General features: G+C 36.3%; 1 protein-coding gene across 3 annotated transcripts in view; it reads left to right on the top strand.

Moving 5' to 3' along the window:
* The window catches only part of CCDC91 (coiled-coil domain containing 91), a 348,314-nt gene that overhangs the window by 258,817 nt on the left and 68,369 nt on the right, over window positions 1-21,128 (top strand). For all 3 annotated transcript variants that reach the window (XM_075551922.1, XM_075551920.1, XM_075551921.1), the window contains one exon: window positions 12,316-12,429. In XM_075551922.1, the coding sequence (XP_075408037.1) occupies window positions 12,316-12,429 (114 nt within the window). The remainder of the gene's footprint in view (window positions 1-12,315; window positions 12,430-21,128) is intronic.

Raw genomic sequence — 21,128 nt, 5'->3', positions numbered from 1 at the left:
TTTTCTCCTAAACTTGCCACAGTTCTATTGCTTGGAAAATCAAAAGTCATGACAGTTTCATCCATATTCCCAATATCTGCCAAGTCATAATTATAAATCCTTTTTTGTTTTATAAAAGATGACTGGAATGACATAATTTTTTCTTCAAGGTCTAGTGGAAATTTCTGGGAAATCTTTGTTCTTTGTCTCAAACACAGTAGGACAAACCTATTTATGAAGCAGGTACACCATCCTGCTGATGCAGTAAAGTTTACAATGTCTGGTGCTTTATCGTTGTCATCCTTAGTCATTTGTAGAGCACGTATGCGGATTCCCATGTGTGCTATGCAGTAACCATTTTGACGACACTCCATACCCATTTATGCAGTTCACTCTCTAGAGCCCCCTAAAAAGACATTAAACCATGACGAGCATTTTTAGCTTTTGGAATCTGCTCCAAGTCAGCCTTCATTTTCCTCCATTCCCTCACTTGCTTTTCGTCAATATAGAATTCCCTACTTGCAATATTGTTATTGCTCTCTTCTGCTCTTGACACAACCTTCATTTTGAAACCAGCCTCATATGAATGGCCTTTTTGTTTTGGTTCAAGAGTATCCATTTCTAATTGGATAAAAAAACAAGACTTTGAAAAAGAACTTTCATGGAAATGCCTTCCCCTCCCCCCCTCCCCCCGCAACGTGTTTGTGTTAGCCAGGGGGGGGGGTGTGAAGAGTTTGTGCATGTGGGGGATGCAGGATGTGAATTAACACAGAGACCAGAGGGGAGAGATGGAGCACAGCCACAGGCACATCCGTACCAGTCAGCTGCTGGCGTCAGTGAATCACTACAAGTGCTTCTGCAAATTGGAGCCGTCCATGTCATAGGACGGCTCTGATTGGTTAAATGTGAGTAAACAAACATTCACAGCCCTGACGTGTCAGTGGGGCTTTGAATGAACAGCTGAGAAACTGCAATCACCTGTGAGATAATGGGTGCTCATCCCATTACCTGGTTGGGGGGGTAGGAGAGAGGCAGAGAGATGTCATTGGGGTACCACTGAACTGAGTATAAGCCGAACCCCAGTTTTAAAGCACATTTTTTGTGCTGAAAAACTCGGCTTATACACAAGTTTATACAGTAAGTAAAATAGAGTAAAGTGTGCTAAGACATAGAGTTAAAAAAACAAAAATGGAAGAACACTCAGCATATCTGAAATTGAAAAAAACTTGAGAAAAATTCAAGTCCAAAGTTGAAATATTGTGATCCCATGGATAAAATATTGAATGATGCAGGAGCTATCAAAGAAGATGAAAGAACACACATATTCACTGTACCAAAATAGAACTAGTCAACATTCAATCATTTCAAGAGATGGTATATGAGCAAATCCAATGCTGTTGAACATAAAAGTCCAAGCTGCACTGATGCATAAGCCAAAAACAAAGCTCGAATTGGTGGATTCCCCATTGACATGTTTCAACAGACAGGTGAAGCACTGGAATCACTTATTCATCTGTACCAAAAAATTTGGAAGGCAGCTACTTGTCCAAGTCACTGGAAGAGATGCGCATTTGTACCAGTTCCCAAGAAAGGTGACCCTAGCAGCTGGGATGGCGAGACTTTGTCTCACATATTTTGGATATGATGTCAGGAGAGACCAGTCCTTGAAGAAGGACATCATGCTTGGTAAAGTAGTGGGGCAGCAACATAGAGGAAAACCCTCGATGAGATGGAGTAACTCAGTAGATGTAACAATGAACTCAAAAAAAACAAACAAAAAAACCCCCAAGTATCAAGATGATGCAGGACCAGGCAGAGCCTCTTATACATAGAGTCACATGAGTCAGAACTAACTCCAAGACATACAACATTAGTTAACTTGCTCAGTATAGTGTCTGGAACTTAGTATGTTTTGCAGTCCTTGGGTTGACTAAAGCTGTTATTCCTGTTGCTGCTGTTATTGTGATCACTCGTATTAATGTTGTCTTCAGTTTTTAGCAACTCACTTAGTACCATATACAATAAATAGTGGTTGAACAAATGGGAAATGGTGCTGATTTCAAACTATGCTTCAAGGGAGCCTTAGTATTAATCTGCAGTGGTGGTGTTGGATATTTTGAATATTGGGAGGACAACGTAACAGTATTTCACATTTACCGAAATAAGATGCAACACTATTTGAAGTCGTTTGCAGCACTTTCAATATAGTCTATGCTACAAATCATTCTTTTATGTCACATCATTGTGTAGTGGGATTCCTGGGCTTGCTATGATAAAAAAAAAGCAAATACTCCGTGAAAATCAATATGGAATAGCAAATTGTAGTTATATAATCTGGTGTCAATTTGAGAGGATTGTGAGTGAAGGGGTGGAGTCTCACCTGTCAAATCATTGTATAACCAATGAAGCATCTAGGAGCATGGCCTTACCCTGAGGATTCTAGGAATTCCTGTATTTCTTCTGGAGCCAGAGAAGCCACATGGCAAGCCCTGCCAGTGCTGAGATGTTTACAACACCACTGGATCCACAAGACTTCCACCCACTGGCCTTTGATCTTTCTGCATTCGGTAGTATGGCATGTGTTTTGTGAGTCTGCAGAGGACTTTATAGATTGGTATCAGACGTATGGGCTAATATTGAACTGGGCTGGCATGGTTTCTCAATGTTCAATTGCTCTTATATATAAACCTCTTTCTTATACACATATGAGTGTCTATGAATTTATTTCTCTACCCAGACTGACACAGAAATAGTGTTAATCTCTAATATTAATCCAACTTTTAAGAAGTGTAATGCTCAAAGTGTCAAACTTCTCATGAGTAAGTAAATGTGCTTAAGAATGTATTAAAGATATTTTTCTTTCAACTTTTGTATATTATCTTTTCAAGTGACTGTTAAGTTATAACCCAACTACTTATTAAATAGAACAATTATGTATTTCTTTTGGCATGAAATGAGGTGCACCATGAAGAAATTACAGTGACAGCAAGGGAGTCATGAACAAAGTTTGTGAGCCTTTTAAGTTGTGTGTACTTCTGAATGTGCCACTGTTGTAGATATAAAATATGTAATATATTGCTTCTACTCCTCAAGGAAGTTTTCTTTGATGTATCAAAATAAATTCATTAAAGGTAATTATGCATCTGTATTTTGTAACAGAAACAAAGTTACAAAATCATAAAGAATATTATCTATAATAAATATAGTATCTGTTTTCAAAGGTACATCAGGTTGGTTGAGATAGACAATAAACTAGTTACTGCTATTTTGAGTGGTGGAGTGCTTGAGTGTGATAAGATATAGGGGGTTTTGTGAGGACATAAAATGAATGCTAGATCTGTCATTCTGGAAGATATGAAAAATCCAGAGCATTTTTAACAGGTTCCTGGAAATTGTGATACCTAAACCAGATTGTTTGTGGATGGATAAATAGAGTTGGTAAACAGAAGAATGACAATGGGAATGGATTCCAAGTTCAGAGATTACCGCATGTCCAGACAACTGAAAATTTCTTGTTTATTATATGCAAACTAAATGTCATCATTTTGAAAGTGTCTATAAGCATGAATGAGATTGGTCACTATTTCGAAGACCATATAATTAATTCAGAAAAATTCAAATGCATGAACTAAACTACTTTTCATTTGTGACAGGCAGCACATTGGCTGTTGAGATATTTTAAGGCATGAACAAAAGAGTAACATTAGTGGTTAGGGAATACCAATTGGTTAGACATTGAGAGTGTTGCACAATGCTTGAGCATGTTATGAAAATATTGACAATCAGACATTAGAATTTGCATTTGGTATTAGGAATAAAATTTTGTTGAATGTGTCAGTGTCTCAATGACAGGAGCTAAATGTTTCTTTTTTTAAATGAAAGATAAATGTGGCAGCCCTAAATGTGATTCATTGAGGCAGGAGAGGGCCTGAAATTAAAAATAGTTTATGGAATTTATTAGAATATTTGAAATGCTAACAGCTCTGTTTAGCACAAGTGCAGATACTTGAAAGGGCAAAGAAATGACTAAGTTTTTGAAGGGATTAAGATGAGACTTATTGTCTAGAAATAAGACATGAAATCAAAGAGGTTCCTGAGGCTTGAAATTATGATGACTAATAAAATTTCAATCTGATAAACATAATCTAGTAGTCATAGCTGTGTAGAGCAATAAGAACATAAGTATTTTTATACGATCTTGTTCTATGTAATAATGACTGAACAAAAGAAGGATATATTTCACCAAACTGATATTTAACTCCTTCATCCTTCCTTATGATACAATGTATGTTAACTACTTGATTTTTAGGTAAAAAAATATCACTCTGTCCACATGATAGTTACAAAATATTTTACTTATTAGGATTTGACTATTGGAATACTCCCTCCCGATTTTATCATCTGTATATTTTATACTTTTATATATCCCAGATATGGTCGAGATGGTTGACTTTCAAAAATATAGTAACATTTGTGTTTCAGCCAAATACATTATACATTATATTACATTTCTACCACATTTCCCTGAGTTCATTGTACCAATAACATCATTATTGCCTTCATAGCACAGTGTCTACGAGGGTCTCTCAGGCTTATCCGAATGTTTGTATTTTTGACTGCTGCTTGGTCCATGGGTGTATATGTACAGGTTGATTGAGCTGTATGTTTTACATTTCTATACTTTACTATTGAGAAATGACTAAATGATCATGCTTAACATGACCAGTGATAGTACATCCATGCCATGTACCCACGATACAATGAGACGTATGTTTTATTTGTATATATTCTTCCCCCAAAATATGAACTGGATATGACCCCAGACTACTGGGGGGGAAACAAACAAACTATTTTTTATACAAATTTTCAGAAATACTTTTCAAAAGTGTTAGGTCATGGTTAAAAATAAAAATTGAGAAAATGTCACAATTTGGGGGGAGATTAATGAGTCCTGGCAGCACAGTGGGTTCCGTGTTAGGCTTTTAACTATGGAAGATCAGCAGTACAAGTTCCTCAGCCATTCTACAGAAAAAAAGATGAGTTGTCTCTTCCCATAAAGATTTACAGCCTTGGAAACCCTGTGAAGCAATTATGTTCTGTCCCATGATGTCACTATGAATTGGAATCAATTTGATAGCATGAAGCTGAAAACAAATGGTATCTCTATCCATTGTTGTACCGAGAATTGATCCTACAACATAAAAAGGACATGAATGGAAAAATTGGTAAACTATGAACAAAATCTGTAATATAGTTAATTGTATATTATGCTAATTTCTAAGCTTTGATAAATCCACTGTCGTGCAAGCTGCTAGTATTAGAAGTAGCTAGAGGAAAATGAGGCCTTCTACTCCCTAAAGAGTGACAGTCTCAGAAACCCACAGGACAGGTCAATGTGGTCCCTGAGAGTCCATAGTAGTCATCATTGACTCAGTGGCAACAAGTTTGATTTTGTATTTTTGAGTTGGAGAACATACAAGAACCCTTATGCGATCGCTGCAACTTTTCCATAAATCTAAAATGGTTTTGAAGTAACAGTTGACTACTTATATTCTCACTTTCACTCATGTGGTATTTTAAAGTCTGAGAAAAAAGATAGCAAAAGATTCAGATAGTATAATTGTGGAAAGGCCCAGAATAAAAGGGCAAAAATATACAGAAATGAATAATAGCTGTGAAAAGACAAGGAAATTAGGCATTCAAGCCAGGAAGTTTATCAGCTAATACTATCTTGTTTCCTTATTAAAGAACCTAAAGCAGTCCCACTGCCATCTAATCGCAGCCTCCTAACAACCCTGTTGGACAAAGTAGAAATGCCCACTTAGTTTCCTAGAGCTGTAAGTCTGTACAGTAGCAGGCAGTCTCATCTGTGTCCCTTGAAATGTATGGCGGTTTTGAACTACTAACCTGGCAGTTAGCTAATGCTAATCTTGCATTTGCACAGCCCAACTCATAACCCATGATGCCACCAACAGTTATAAAAGAATATCTCCTAGAATTAAAATGCATTCATTTCTAGATAGGATTCCACATAAGTGTATGATCTAGAAATATTTGAAAAAGAGGATCAGTGAAAATTCATAAAAGCTTCCATTAAGCACAGCTCTCAATATTATGATAAGTAATGAGAATATAATCACAGTTTGCAATACCCTATAAAATCGGCAGAAAAAACATATTTTCAACCTAAACACCGCATTTAACCAAACAAGCATGCCTATGAGCGTAGAACAATCCAGATACTGTCATGTCTACTCCCCAAATCTTCTCAGGAATTTACTATATGAGATGCTTTATCAAAACAGAAGTGACCTATAAAGGAGAGTCCATCGGGATCTAGAAAGATGGAGGTTCAGTTTGAGAGGGATGAGGGAAATATCAAGAACAGCAGCTATGTAACACACTCAAAGAATGATCAGAAACGCTGTGTATTCAAGATGATGAACATAATGGAATGCCTGATGGCTTTGAACATGTTGATAGAACGCCTCAACAACTAACAGCCAGTTTAGAGGGTTAATCTGTAACTATTCACTCTGGCCAATTTAATGTGCCTTAAATGACACTGTGTCATTTTGAACCTGTGACTAAAGATGTTTTCTATGCTGTGGTAGTTCCATAATCTGGTGTCAATTTGAGAGGATTATGAGTGAAGGGATGGAGTCTGGCCTGTCAATCAAGATATAACCAATGAAGCCTCTGTGTGGGCATGGCTACTTCCTGAGAATTCTGGGAACTCCTGTATTTTCCTCCTTGGAGGCGGAAGACACTTTCTCTGCTCACTTCTTTGGAGACTCAACTGACAAGGCTGACTCCATGTGAGACATCCCTGAGGAGAAGCCACATGGATTTACCGTGATGCAGCCAGAACCCTGGAGCTGGAGAAACCACATGGAGACCTCTGCCAGTGCTGAGATGCTTACAATGCCACTGGATCCACAAGACTTTCCACTGGCCTGTAATCTTTCTGCATTCGGCATCATTGTATGTGTTTCATGAGTCTGAAGAGGACTTTATAGATTGGTGTCAGACATATGGGCTAACATTGGACTTATGGACTTGATATGGACTGGGCTGGGGTATTTCCTCAATATTGAACTGCTCTTGTGTTTAAAGCTCTCACTTAAACCCATATGAGTCTCCATGGATTTGTTTCTCTATTACCCAGGCTAACACATATGCTTTCATTCATTCTATTTGGAATTCTGCCTAGTTGCCATATGAAAAAGTCTAACCTAGTCTGCGGAAAGATGAGATCACGGGTAGGAGGTTGTTTTAAGAGAGAAGACTTCCTACCTGAGATTGTTCTAGCAGTAGCCATCCTTAGTGAGCCCCGGATCCCATGGCTCTCTGTACAGAGCTGTGTTAAGTACCAGCTCAGATACATCCCTCTCACCTCGCTCTGCTTTTGAAATAGTTTCTGACATCAATAGACCCTACAATTCTTTCCTTATAACTCATATTTGGTGCCAAGACCTCTCATTAACCACAGTGTCTGAGTTAGCTTTCATTTACTATTTTGTTTTCTGTGTTTGTGTCTTATTTCCACAAGTAAACTATCAATTCACTGAGAGGAAAGTAAGCTTGCAATCTCTGAGACTATTCTTTTCATCTAGGAAGTATTGAGAAAACCGATTATGAATCAATATCAGGACAGAGCTTGCATTCAGCACAAATTAGAATGATATATAACATGTTCGCTCTAATCTTTTTGCATTGCCAGCCTTTCTAGTTGGTCACCCTGTTTTGTAAGGTGCACTTGCACAACCAAATGCAACAGCAACAATTAGGTAATAGATATGCATCCGGTGTAGAAGTAAGAATAAGGCAGACAATTGCCACAAACAAAAAAATAACCACAAGAAACTGCGGTTTACAACCCACAGACCAGAAGTGATTGAGTTGCTGAGATGTGTTTCCTGTAAATAATTTAACTATGTTTACAATCTTTAAGAAAATGATACTGCTAAAGGACAAACAACCACAGACCTTTTATTGGATCCTATGATTACTAAATGGATAGTAAATTTAATAAATGTTAAATAATAACTATACTTTTAATGAATAAAGAGAAATTTTAAAATCTTATACCAAATGTCACATAAGCTTTTAGCCTTAAGTGGCATTCAGCATGACCTAATTAACTATGATAGTGTAGCAATTGATAGAGAAGTCTTCATATTTTAAAACTAGAAGGTGATTTAAATATTCAAATATTCTTACATTTTGTAGGAAACGTTTTTTAAGTTGTGACTAGAAATGTGAGTAATATTTTAGCATGCACACCATGACATAATTGCAAATGAGTGTTGATCCCTCTCAAACTACTACAGAAAATCCCGTGGGTAGATGTTAGGTATGTTGTTTAATTCAGATACTCGCTCACAATATGAATTGTGTACCCCAAATGTCAGTACTTGGGAGGCTGAGAACCCTACTTTTAGCAGTTTACCATGTTTCAAATGATACTGCCATTCCTAAAATATTCTGGAAATTTTCATAATTGTCTTTTGGAAACACTTCCTTGTTGACAGGTTTTCATTTTCTGAAAGCTCTGTTTTATTTTAAGTTGATGTTCATCTTTGTGGGCAGATAAATCCTTTTCTCAGTTCTGGGTGGCAAGCGACAGTAAGCTTTGTTCACAATGCTGGTGTGGAGGGTGGATTTTGGAGCGAGAGTCCTAGATTGGAAGTCTTGGTTCACTGCTCACTAGCAGTGGTAACACTGAGTCATGGCGTGTCTCCACCTCAGTTTTCTTTCTGTAACTCCAGAGTTATAATACAATATAAAGTTAGTGTAATGATTGTCTAAGGAAAGTCAGGTTCTTTAAGTGGCTGTGAAAAGATTGTAGTACTTTAACAGAGGAGAGTAAGAAGAGACAAATATTCCAAAACAGAGGAACATGAATCTAGTGTATAGGAAAACAAAAAAAGGGTTGAATAATAGAAATGGAAACAGGAGCAATGGACTTGCTACTAATTTACCTTTTCATGTCTCCATTTTCCTTTGCTCAGTTTTATGAACATAATACATATTTAAAAATATACCCATTAATAGTAATACTGTACTTTTAAAAAGAAATTCTGCTTTTTTGAGTCTTTTAGTTTCATTATTTTTACTAAGATTTTTTCCCTTCCCTGTTGATCTCGCTGGCTCTGAGGTGGAAGGCTACTCATTAAATGTAACACAAACCAAAATTTGAGCTGCTTTGCTTACCACTGAACCTTCTTCATTGCCTAGCAGAATGTCTGGTAAGTGGTATGTTGTCAGAAAAAAAACTTTTGAATAAATGAAAAAGTTACGTATATCAAGAAATTTTAGAGGACCGTCTACTTCTGCCCAAACGACTTTCTCCTTCATGTTGTACAATTGCATTTCTCTGTAGCACTGACCTTGTTACTCCGCTCCTTATCTTTGTCCTGTTCTGATAGTTTGTGATCCCTTGAATTACCAGGGGCTCAGGTTTTTGTCCTTAGCCCTTGTCAACCAGAACTGGAACCAGGACCTCCATTAATCCTAAATCTTTCCCTGCCCGACTCTGTGTAGCCTCTTCATATCCCTTGTTGTCCCTTTTTAAAACATCTGTTGTAACCAATGTAGTTGACCCTCTCTTCACAAAATCAATGCTAAAAGGAAATGAGTTTTATTAGCTTAGCTAATCTGTCCTTTCTCTCTCTCACAACTTGAGACAATCTGGGGGAAAATGCATAATCACTTTACTGCCTTGCTAAATATTTTAAACTCAGTGCCTATTAATTATTCGATATCTGAAATTTTACAAATTTAAGGTAGCAAAAGTCATTTTATAAAAATATACATTTATTTTGTGTATATCTAGAATGTGCTCAAACATCCCTGTATATTCAATACTGTTGTTATGTGCTATCTAGTTGGTTCTGACCCATAGTGACCCGATGTACAAAAGAACGAACAAATCATTGCCCGGCGCTGCGCCGTCCTCACAGGTGGGCCTGGACTGGAGCCCATTGTTGCAGCCCCTGTGTCAAGGCAGCTCCTCAAGGACCTTCCTATTGTTCACTGCCTCTCTGTGTCACTAAACATGATGTCCCTCTCCAGAAGCTGGCCTCTCCTGACAAAATGTCTCAAATATGTAAGATGACGGCTTTCCATCCTTGTCTCTAAGGAGCACTCTGGCCATACTTCTTCCAAGACAGGTTTGCTGACCTTTCAGCAGTCCGTGGTTCTTTCATACTCAATACTGTGTATCTGTCTCCATCATACTATTTTTGGCTGGTGATATCAAAAGCCTAAAGTGTAGCTTGCGTAATAGAACATTTTCATTTCATGTATATTTACTGTATTGTTACCTTATGATTACTATGAGATTATTCTGTTATTAATTTAGACACTTGGCTTATTAATTCTTTGGCTTTCTTCGTTATAGTTCGGTGATGTTGAGTTGGCTCCAACTCTTGGCAATCCGATAGAAAACAGAACAAACCCTTCTCCAGCCTTGTGCAATCTCCCACTACTAGGTTTAGGCTCATTGGGATAGGCCCTCTGCTCATTAATGCCTCTGAGGGTCTTCCTCCGTTTCACTTTACCTCTACTCTACCAAGCATGATGGCCTCTCCCAGAGACTAGAATCTCTTGAGAACATGTCCAATGTAGGTAGTAAGTCTTGCCATTCTTACTTACAAGGAACATTTTGACTGTACGTCTTCCAAGACAGATTTGTTTCTTCTTACAATTTTCCTTGAATCACTACCTTTGAAATCTTAAATGTTTGATAATTCCAAGGTACCATACTGTTGTCATTGGTCTCCTTATAGGCTTGTGTATTGCTTATGCAGGCATGGAGCCTGGAGGTGAGTTCAGCTCCAGAATAGAAGGGTGACTCAGCACCATATTCTTGTGGTTCCCCGGAAGCCTGATTTATATTATGATTTTGAATTTTCTCCCACAGTTTCCCCCCTTGTAATATGATCTTTTTCAGAGATACCATCTAGTTCTTCTGGTCTCAGAATTGTGGAGACTGTTGCTTGCGTGGTCCATTAGTTCATTGGACTAAATTGCTCCCATCTTTTAATTCTGTTCCATAAGCTTTTGAAGATCCTCCATAGACATAGTGTGTTATCCACTTTATACCCATATGTTTATATGTGTATGTTTAGCAATAATTTTTCTGATATTTCCCATAATTTCTATAGTGCATATACATTCAGTGTAGGGTATTATTTTTGTTGCATGAATATTAAAAATAAATTTATGTTTATCTATAGAGCTCTAATGCTGTAGTGTATTACACATTTTGCTGCTAACCACAAGATCAGAGATTCGAACTCACCATCCAGTCTGAAAGATAAGAAAGATAAGACTGTATTCCTATAAAAATTTAAAGTCTTGGGAACCCAAAAGGGAAGCTCTTCCCTGTCCTGTAGGGTCACTATGAGTTGGAATTGACTCAGTGGCAGCAGTTTGTTTGTTGACACTTATTTAAAAGCATTCGGGGTACACTAAGTGAAAAAAAAAATGATGCACACTCCGCCAAATGATAGACCTGAAAAGTACCAAGGTAAAGGAAATGTTCTGAGAGATTCTTGCAGTCTGAAAATGATGAGACCCATATAGATAGATGGAAGTTAAAGAATTTTGTTTCAAGGCCTTCATTTCAAGCCATCAGGCACTATTTTAGCAGAAAATACCTTTTAGTCATAGGAGGTATTGCATTAGTTTCTAAGGATTTTTAACCTCCTTTCTTGTTATCTGGAATTTTGACATGGATTAGGCCCCCAAGTACTACTTTAGAAAATTGAGGAGTACCTTTTTCTTGATCGCTCATTTCAAATAGTAGCAAAAGAGTGGAATTTTTACCTCTCACTCATGGTGCCCAGCTCTCAACATCTTAACCTGGCAGAAGGACCAAACTAGCTGTAAATCTCACACCCAGACCACACTTGATTACTGTATGATGGGAAAATGAAAGGCGAATAACCAGCTAGAGCATTAGGGCGTTCTTGGAAGAATAAACACAAGTTGGAAGTCTTAGGTGGATAGTGCAAAGTACAGGAAGGCAATCAATCATGTAAACATCAAATGAAAGGTTGGTAAGGAAGCCATTGGAGTCTGTCAGGCGCTGCCTGCAATAAACTGCCTGTTCCTCCTCTGTCTCCGTTCACTCAGTTTAGAAATGCGAACTCTGTGAAGCTGGTAACAGAGCCAACAAAGTTTTTGTCAAGTTCTTTCATCCTATTTAAAGATACACTTTGAACAGAATGGCCGCAAACCCATTGATTAGGAGTTTTAGTTTCCGTAAAATGAACAAAGTTTGTCATACTCCATATTTCCCTGACTTTTTGCTTCTTCCACAAACAGGAAACTGTTAAGGCAGCCATCATAGAAGAGCAGAAGCGAAGTGAAAAGGCTGTGGAAGAGGCAGTGAAGAAGACAAGAGACGAATTGATAGAGTATGTGAAAGAGCAGAAACGAGTAAGTAGCCCCTTGAAGGGCTTTAATTTGTGCTTCCAGGAACTCAAGCATTTCCAGACAATAACATGCTATTTTAAATATTTCAAATTTCCAATGTCTTTTAATTTAGGATTCTCCATCTAAGATTTTTTCCCAAATATAATTACACATTCTCATAGTTGTAGCTATAAGTCTTACGTCAACAAAAACCAAACACTGTTTAATTGATTGCAAAACTCTTACATCCAACTTTACATTCATAAAGAATGTAGTCAGTTGTAGATTTTTAGATTCATTTTCCCCCATCAGGTTGTTCATTTCTTATAACACGATATTTTTAGAAATGTATATATACTCTTCGATTCAAATGAACTTCATTACAGTTAGCAAATTAAGATTCTTCTACCATAATCACATTTCAAAAACATAATTGAAAATATCATTGGAATTTGAGATGCATATTGAGGCCTTGCCAAATAAATAACTTTTTGGCAAAATATAGTCTTTTCAGCAAAAAGTATAAGTATATAAATCTGAAGGAGCTGAAAATAAATCAAGATTTGTTAAGTAATATTTAAGGTAAGAAATGCTTTACGAAGAGATACGCAAAAATCATTACTACAGTATTTTTATCTAAGCTCCTCCAAAGTAAACAATGTAATCTAAAGTCTGTATAATATATATTAAATGTAAGCTTTATTTTACACTATATCCTATTTTATACTATATAACACTTTATAATAAATATTAATAAAGTAGTTTTCATGTAGGTAAATTTGACACATATCTACTTATTTACTCAGGGTCCAAAATGGCAAAATAAATAGAAAATGTGAACTATTATCCTACAGTAGTAGATGGAAGTATGATAAAAAAGACTTTAGTCTGATCCTTTAGGTGAACCCACATTTGGTATGATACAGATAAAATTCTTCCTCCTCAATGCCTATGATTAGGTTGCAACAAAGAGAAACTAATCAGCATAAAAATTGCAATATAAAATATAATAATTTATAAATTATCAAAGGTTGATGAGGGAGGGAGGATCAGGGAGGGAGGGGAAAAAAACTGAGGAGCTGATGCCAGGGGCTCCAGTAGAAAGCAAATGTTTTGAGAATGATAGGGGCAATAAATGTACAAATGTGCTCGACACAATGAATGTATATATGGATTGTGATAAGAGTTGTACAAGCCCCCAATAAAATGATTTAAAAAAAATTAGAGAAATACAATTAAAAAATGTCAGTGTAGTTTCCCCCAATAAATTAACCATTTATATTTTACGAAAGAATAGAACTCGATGCATCTTACCTAAAAGTGATTTTTACAGAAATTTCCTGGTAAGTTTTTCTGAAGAAAAAATTTTGAGCTAAAAATAGACCTTTTGCTTTTCATGAAGTAGTACCTTCTCCTCCAGAGCCCATTCTCATGTCGATGCACAGAGTTCATTTTGTGTACTTTGGTTCTAAAGTTGACATGCAGCAAAGGAATTACAGATGCTGTCTACATATGTACAGAAATTGTAATAGTGAAAGAATACTGACTCAAAATGAAGGCTTTGGGGGATATATGTTTTATTTTAATCATCTCTTCATTATATAGAGTTATTCCTTATTGAGTTACTAATCTGGGCCAAAGTTTACTGTATATACTCAAGTATAAACCAACCTATCTGCCGAGGCACCTAATTTTACCACAAAAACTGCATTTATAATGTGCTGAAAAACTCAGCTTATAGTTGAGTAGATACAGTACATAATAAAGTGAATAATTTTATAAGATTATTGTAGGCTATTTTCTTTCAGCATGGGAAATTTTTCACATAGGAAAATGTTTTAAATATTATATCACTTTCTCATCCAAAGGGACCCTGTGACTGTTATAAGAAATGTTTACAATGAGGAGAAGACGTGCCTTTGTAGAAGGTCCCTGGTCTCTTTGAGAGACACATTCACTCTTGAGGAGAAAAGGCAGTAAACTCTGCTGTCTATGTTGTGAATTTTTTCAAGTCATATTGGGAGTGGCGTTCATTTGTTTTAGTCCGGTATCACATATAAATGTATTCATGAAATAACAACAAAAAAATCACGATAGCTATGTTTATTTATAGGATTCCACTTCTCTGAGCTTGTTTTTATATGTCAAAGAGAATTTATTCCTTGCTTCCTGGAGCTGTTGTAGAGTAGAGCAGTGATTCGGTCTGCCAGCCAGTCTATCCTCATTAGAGAAATGAAATGTACAAGAGTCAAGCACTGTCTGGTCCTGCAACAGCTTCACTTTTTTTTTTTTTTTTTTGCTTTTTAAGCCCATTGTTACAGCCACTTTGTCAATCCATCTTATGGAGGATCTTCCTCTTTTTCTCTGACCATTAGTAGTACCATCTGTACCGAGCTTGATACTGTTGTTCTCCAGGAACTGGTGCTTCCTGGCAACCTGTCCAAAGAATGTCTGAAGTCTGGCTCGTTTAGTAGGAGCATTCTGGCAATACTTGTTTCCAAGCAGATTTGTCTCTTCCTCTGTTAAGCCATGTTCTGTTTAGTCTTCTCTAGCACTATAACTCCAAGGTATCACTTCTTGTCCAGTCTTCTGTATATATTGTATACAAATACATGCTCTTGATTGAAAATAGCAGAATGTGAGTCAAGTGAACCTTAGTCCTCAAAGTGAAATCTTCGCTATTTAACACTTTAAAGAAGTCATTTACAGCAAATGTACCCATGTAATACACTGCTTGATTTCTTGACTTCTGCTCCCATGGGTGTTGATTGTGGATCCAAGTATAATTAAATCCTTAACAACATCAATTTTATATCTTTTTAATATTTTACTTATTGGTGTAGTGTGAGGATTTTTGTTTGCTTTACATTGCATTGTAATGCAGACTGAAGGCTGTAGTCTAATCTTCACCAGTAAACGCCTCAAGTCCTTTTGGCTTTCCACAAGCAAAGTGGTGTCATCTATGTATCGACTGTTGTGAATGAGTCTTTTCCAATCATATGAGGGATTACAACCCCCAAATACAAAAACAAAACAAAAAAAACCAATTGTACTGGGGAGAGCAGAACTTTTGTAGTACGCATTTTTCCCACTAGCTGAGCTTTGAGCAACTCGCTCTGATAAAGTGCACAGAGGGCATCACCTGCGAAGGTTCTCTCTGGTTACAGTGAAATTTTTTTGTAAAAGCAGTTTTGCTTAAACTTGTTTTTTGTGATGGCTGATTTAAAAGAACTGTGTGCAGCGATGAACTTTTGTTTTCTGTTCAGGAAAAGCACTGCAGAAACTGTTTTGGTGTTAAACAACAATTGACAAGGTCAGCACTGTGGGGAAACTCAGCTGTATAAGTGGTTTGCACATTTCTAACAAGGTGAAAGGTTGATTAATGACAAAACTTGCTCTTGATGACCATCGACTTCCCAAACTGACAAAAATGTCAACTCATAGTGCATCTGAACTTTATTCTGCCAGGTCAAACTTCCTATTTAGAGATTCTGAAATTTTGCATAATTGTGGTTTTGCCACCACAATAATGCCCTTGCTCACACTATCTCAGTGTGTCAATTTTTGGCCCAAAACAGCATGCCTCTCTTGCTCCACACGCTTCACCTAACATCACTCACTGCAACTTCTTTTTGTTTTTTCGAATGAAGAGTGACATGAAAGGACAGCAATTTGATGATTTAGAATATTTGAAGTAAAAACAAAAGAGGTGCTGTCTGCCATCCAAACAGATGAGTTTGAAAATGTTTCCAAGAATGGAATTGCAGATTTGACAAATGGATTAAGTGTAATGGAGAGTACTTTGAAGGTGATAAAATAGTTTTGTACAAAAAATAAAATAAAATTAGTACATGGCTTTCGGGGGAAATATTGCATTTTGGGGGTTACCCCTAATATAGTCCAGCTTCTGAGATGATTCATTCAACGTACATATTGAATAAGGAGACTGAAAGGAAGCAGCCTCGGCATGTACCTTTCCTTAATGTACTACGTTGTCTCTACTTGTTCTGTTCCAACAACTGTCCCTTTTCTGTGTATGGGCTCCACATGAGCACAATTGCGTGTTCTCAAGCTCCCATTCATAAATAATAACATTGTCCATAGTTTGCTATTATCCACACTTCTGATACCAATACAGCACAAGTAAACATGTTTCTTTTATTCTGTATTTTCAATTAATATCCATCTGATTTCAGCAATGTCTTTCTATACATCTTCTGACTCTGGCTTAATTTTCCGGCATTTCACTGCTGATGCTCTACTGAAAATATTTTAAAATTATCTTCAGTTGTCCTTATTTGTGATATTTAAGTTATTATTCAATAATGTCCACATTTTACTGAGTGTCGTCTTTCTTTGGAATGGATACAAATATAGACCTCTTGCAGACAGATGACCAAGTTTCTTGGCATAGAAGAGTTGGTGTTCCAGTGCATGATCACCTTTCAATTGGGGTCTTCTGTCAGTTTCTGGAGCCTTATATGTTGCTAATGCCTGCATACAGCCTGGACTTCTTCCTTCAGTGCTATCTGTACTGGATCACGAAATAACTGTGTGTTTACCAGTTCTTTTTGGTACAGTGACTGTGAATCCTTTCCATCTTCTTCTGATGATTCCGGAATCATAAAGTAGAGTTGTTACTTTTTTCATTATTGGAACTCGAAGCTTGGATTTTTTTTCTTCAGTTCTTTCAGCTGAAGATAATCTGAACCTGCTCTTTCTTCCAGTTTAGCTTTCAGGTTTTTGCACATTTAAAAGCAATGCCTTACTTTGTCTTCTTGAGCTTATCTTCGAAAATTTAGGTCCTGCTTTTACTTCATCTGTTCTTGTATTTATTTTACCTATTCTGTGTTCAAAGCAAATTTCAGAGTGTCTTTTGACACCAAATGAAGTCTTTTCCTATCTTTTTTTAATGGCCTTTTTCTTTCTTCATGTATGATTTTATTGATGCTATCCCACAATTCAGTTGGTTTTCTGTCATTATTGCTCAATGTGTCAGATCTGTTCTTGAGATGTTCTATAAACTCTGTAAGATATACACAAGGTTTTATTTTGGCTATTGTGAACTTGATTTAATTTTCTTTAGTTTCAACCTCAACTTGTATGTGATCAATTGGTGATCTGTTCCAAAATTGGCCCCTGACTTGTTTTGATTGATAGTACTGAGCTTCTCTATCATTTCTTTTCACAGATATAGTTGATATGGTTCCTGTGTAATCCATCTAGCTAGATCCTCTGTGTTAAAAACAAAACAAAAACAAACTGACTCACTGCCATCAATTTGATTCTAACTAATTGTGACAGTATAGTGGTACTATAGAAGATTTCTAGTGTTTTGTAAATCTTTACCAGAGCAGAAAGCTCCATCTCTCTCCTGCAGTAAGGCTAGACAGATTAAACTTCGAACTTTACAGCTAGCGGTCCAAGGTTTACTTGACAATGTCAACAGGGCTTCTTGTTAAATGTTAAGGAAAAAGGGGGATTTGCAATGAAGGCGTCATTAGGCTTGCCAAGTTCTTTCAAGCTATCCCCGGTGTCATTTATATTACTGAGATCATGTGCGCCAATTACCAATCTGCCCGCTTCTTTTTAACTTCCACATTCCAATAGGCAGTAATTACCAATGGATCTTGATGAATATTTTTACTATTATTTCAAAAACCAAACAAAATTTCCCTAGAATCTTAGTGACATTTTTGCTAATGAAAAGTGTGCTTTTTAGAGTTTATCATTCTACTTCCTCTGTAATTTAGAATGGGCAGTGTAAAAGTACTTTGCATTCCTGTTAGTAGATTCAAAGTAGGTTAAACTGATTTAATAAGCAAGTTCATAGGAAATTGGCAGTTCTTTTAAACAGCACATATTGTGAAATACTTTTTTATATTGAATATCTTAATCTCTCCAGAAAGCTTTATAAAACAGAAAAAATATGAAATATCTTCAATGAAAGCATCAAATGCTTAATAGAGATATTTATGGAATGTTTTTTAAAATTAAGATTCTCTATACACATATTTCCAAAAATATATTGTAGTGTTTCAAGTTAATTTTTATGAATATCTTGTGGGTTGGAAATTTTTCACCAAAAAAATAAGACATCCCAGAACTTAAAAAATAACACTTAGAAGAAACAAAAGTTTTCGGCAAATTCATAATCTTCTTGTCTCTTTCCAAAAGACTAAATTAGGACAACTCATCTCTGCTTCTTCCTTTGTAAGATGGATTTCTATTTGCATCAGAGAACATTTTTCCAGAACAAAAATTTTCCTCTCTGCTTTCCAGCTCTTTTAAACTAGCGAGTCAACTTGAGATTTTCAGCATTTGACACTCAAAACCCCTATAGACCGTGGCTACAATTTGGCTTGCATTCCAATCTGTGAAACACTCTTCCCATTTTGAAGTTTTCGAAAAATTTTTGACAGAAGTCTAAATTTAGATAAACCCCTGTCTTTATATTTTTCCTCTAAATACATTTTCCTTTAACAACCTTTTACTCTTACCAAATTCACTGCAAGTCTGAAATGAATATTATTTTTTCTTACATTTTTTCCTTCAGTCTTTTAGTTTTCAAAGACAAGGAAATACAGAAGAAAACTCTGTATTGCTTAACCTTTGATTCTATAAATAATCCCATGATCTAAAGTATAATGAAATGTAAACACCTCCATAAAGGTTAGTATTTATTTTTCTGTATATCTGAAATCAACTTATTTTCAATTTGCTTTTCAATCCTGTTGAATATTAAAATTTGTATTTATTTCAGTTGTTCAGTAGCTTCCCAGATGATTTTTTCCATTGGAATTTGTGTAGCTGTATCATTTCTATAATCCTTGATGGTTTTAAATCAGAATTTATATTGCACATGTCAAAAATATACTCTCAATAGAGTTTTAAAAGTTTATGTGCCTCTTCATATCATTTTGCTATTTGTCAAAATAGTATATTTGTGGGGGGAAAATGAGCCCAACATGGTTTTACTTCATTTAAACTTGGGAACCTATTACAAAAGTAAATTGCATGTAAAAGTCCATCTACCCAAATACAGTCTGTAGAAAATATCCATAATTGCTTATGGCCCCTTGTTTGATTACTTATACACTCCTGGCATCTTTTTATCCACACAACAATTCTATTTAGTCATGATCATCGTGATCACATTTTCATTTAGAAGAAACTCTTAAATAAGAGTTATACCATGATACTTAGCCCCACAGTTAATTCCAGCTGAGAGTGGCCCTATTGGCAGAGTAGAAGGGCCCCAGGAGTTCCCAAGGCTGTAATCCTAACAGAAGCATGCTGCTTCATCCATCTTCTGTGGAGTGAGTGCTTTCACCACCAGGCTACCTAGTCAGCCAAGAAACCTAGTGCATTCTTATCTCAGATCTTATGACAAATTAACAAATAAAAAGAAATTATGACCCTGGAAAATTGTTTTTGTCAAATGGATAATTTACCTTGGCATTTATTAAAGTAACTTCTTTATTTCCTTTTGTTTGTTAAATATATTATCCAATATATTTTTAATGAAGTTTTATTTGAAGGCAGCCATGAGGACCCATTCATGTATGTATTGTTTGTGCCTTCTTTCCTGGTATGCAGGCAGTATGTCATAGTTGAGACAGACCAGTAAGCTCTCATTGCCTAACACAATCATCGGTTCCTTTATAGAAAAAAGTCCACTCTTTGTCATCACGATCATCTTGTAAGGAAAATTTCTTCCTCACATCCTTTTAAGATTCCCGTCTTTCATTGTGCCACTTACAACCAGACAACTGAAATTCCTTAGTTGCATCTCTGGAGAATATTTTCTCTTCATATTAAGTACCAGGTAAAGCACCGTGTAATATATGCGGATAGGATATGCGATCCTATCATCCGTAGTAGAGACTTCATTTTAGACTAAAGAAGATTATAGGAAAACAAGATAGGAAAGAGCACATCCCTTTACACTTCCCTAGGGAGGAGGAATTTGTGGTTTATAATGACCTATGGACCTTGGATTCGAAGGAAGTGTTCCAACCCATCCCACAAGTTAAGACTGTTACACATGAGCTTGCTCTGAGGGAGGAAGTGTGAATAACATTCAGCAAGCAACTACCACTCACAGCCAAGCGGTGATTCCTAAAAAATAAAATCACATCCAAATGTAATAAAGGATTTATTTATTTTTCCTGTTAAGAACCAGAATTATGGTCTGTGTTTTCTAAATCACCTCCAGGAAAATAACCTTCACTTTAGAGGATCTTTTTAATTTAGCTCTTCAGAGAGGAGTATGGAGCAATTATCTTTACTTCAAAGGTTTTGTGGTCAAGTCATTGTAAGAATTCCTTAATTATAAGAGAGCTCGCTCAATCCAATTTTCCTGTAATGTTCTTGAGTTTTTGCATCGAAGATATTTTATTAAAAGGTAATACTTGGGAAAAATGAACTATCTTTAGTCCCAGAATAGTTCTACACTTACTTGAATTAAACATGATAAGGCTATGAGTAACATTTCCTTTGACAAACGATCGATCTCTCAAGAGAGCATTAATTCTTAGTATAAATCTATTTCATCCTAGTAATTATTTTATATATTAGTTTTGAACCTTACAGTATGGAGAAAACAAATTGTACTTTCCAATGTTTTCTGAGCCCCCGCTCCATTCTCATCCTAATGAAGGAGACCTGGCGGCACACGGGTTATACCCTCAGCTGCTAACTGAAAGGTTGCCAGCTTGTAT

Source organism: Tenrec ecaudatus, chromosome 6 (genome assembly GCF_050624435.1).
Source record: "Tenrec ecaudatus isolate mTenEca1 chromosome 6, mTenEca1.hap1, whole genome shotgun sequence".
NCBI lineage: Eukaryota > Metazoa > Chordata > Mammalia > Afrosoricida > Tenrecidae > Tenrec > Tenrec ecaudatus.
This window is presented reverse-complemented; position numbering and strand designations above follow the sequence as displayed.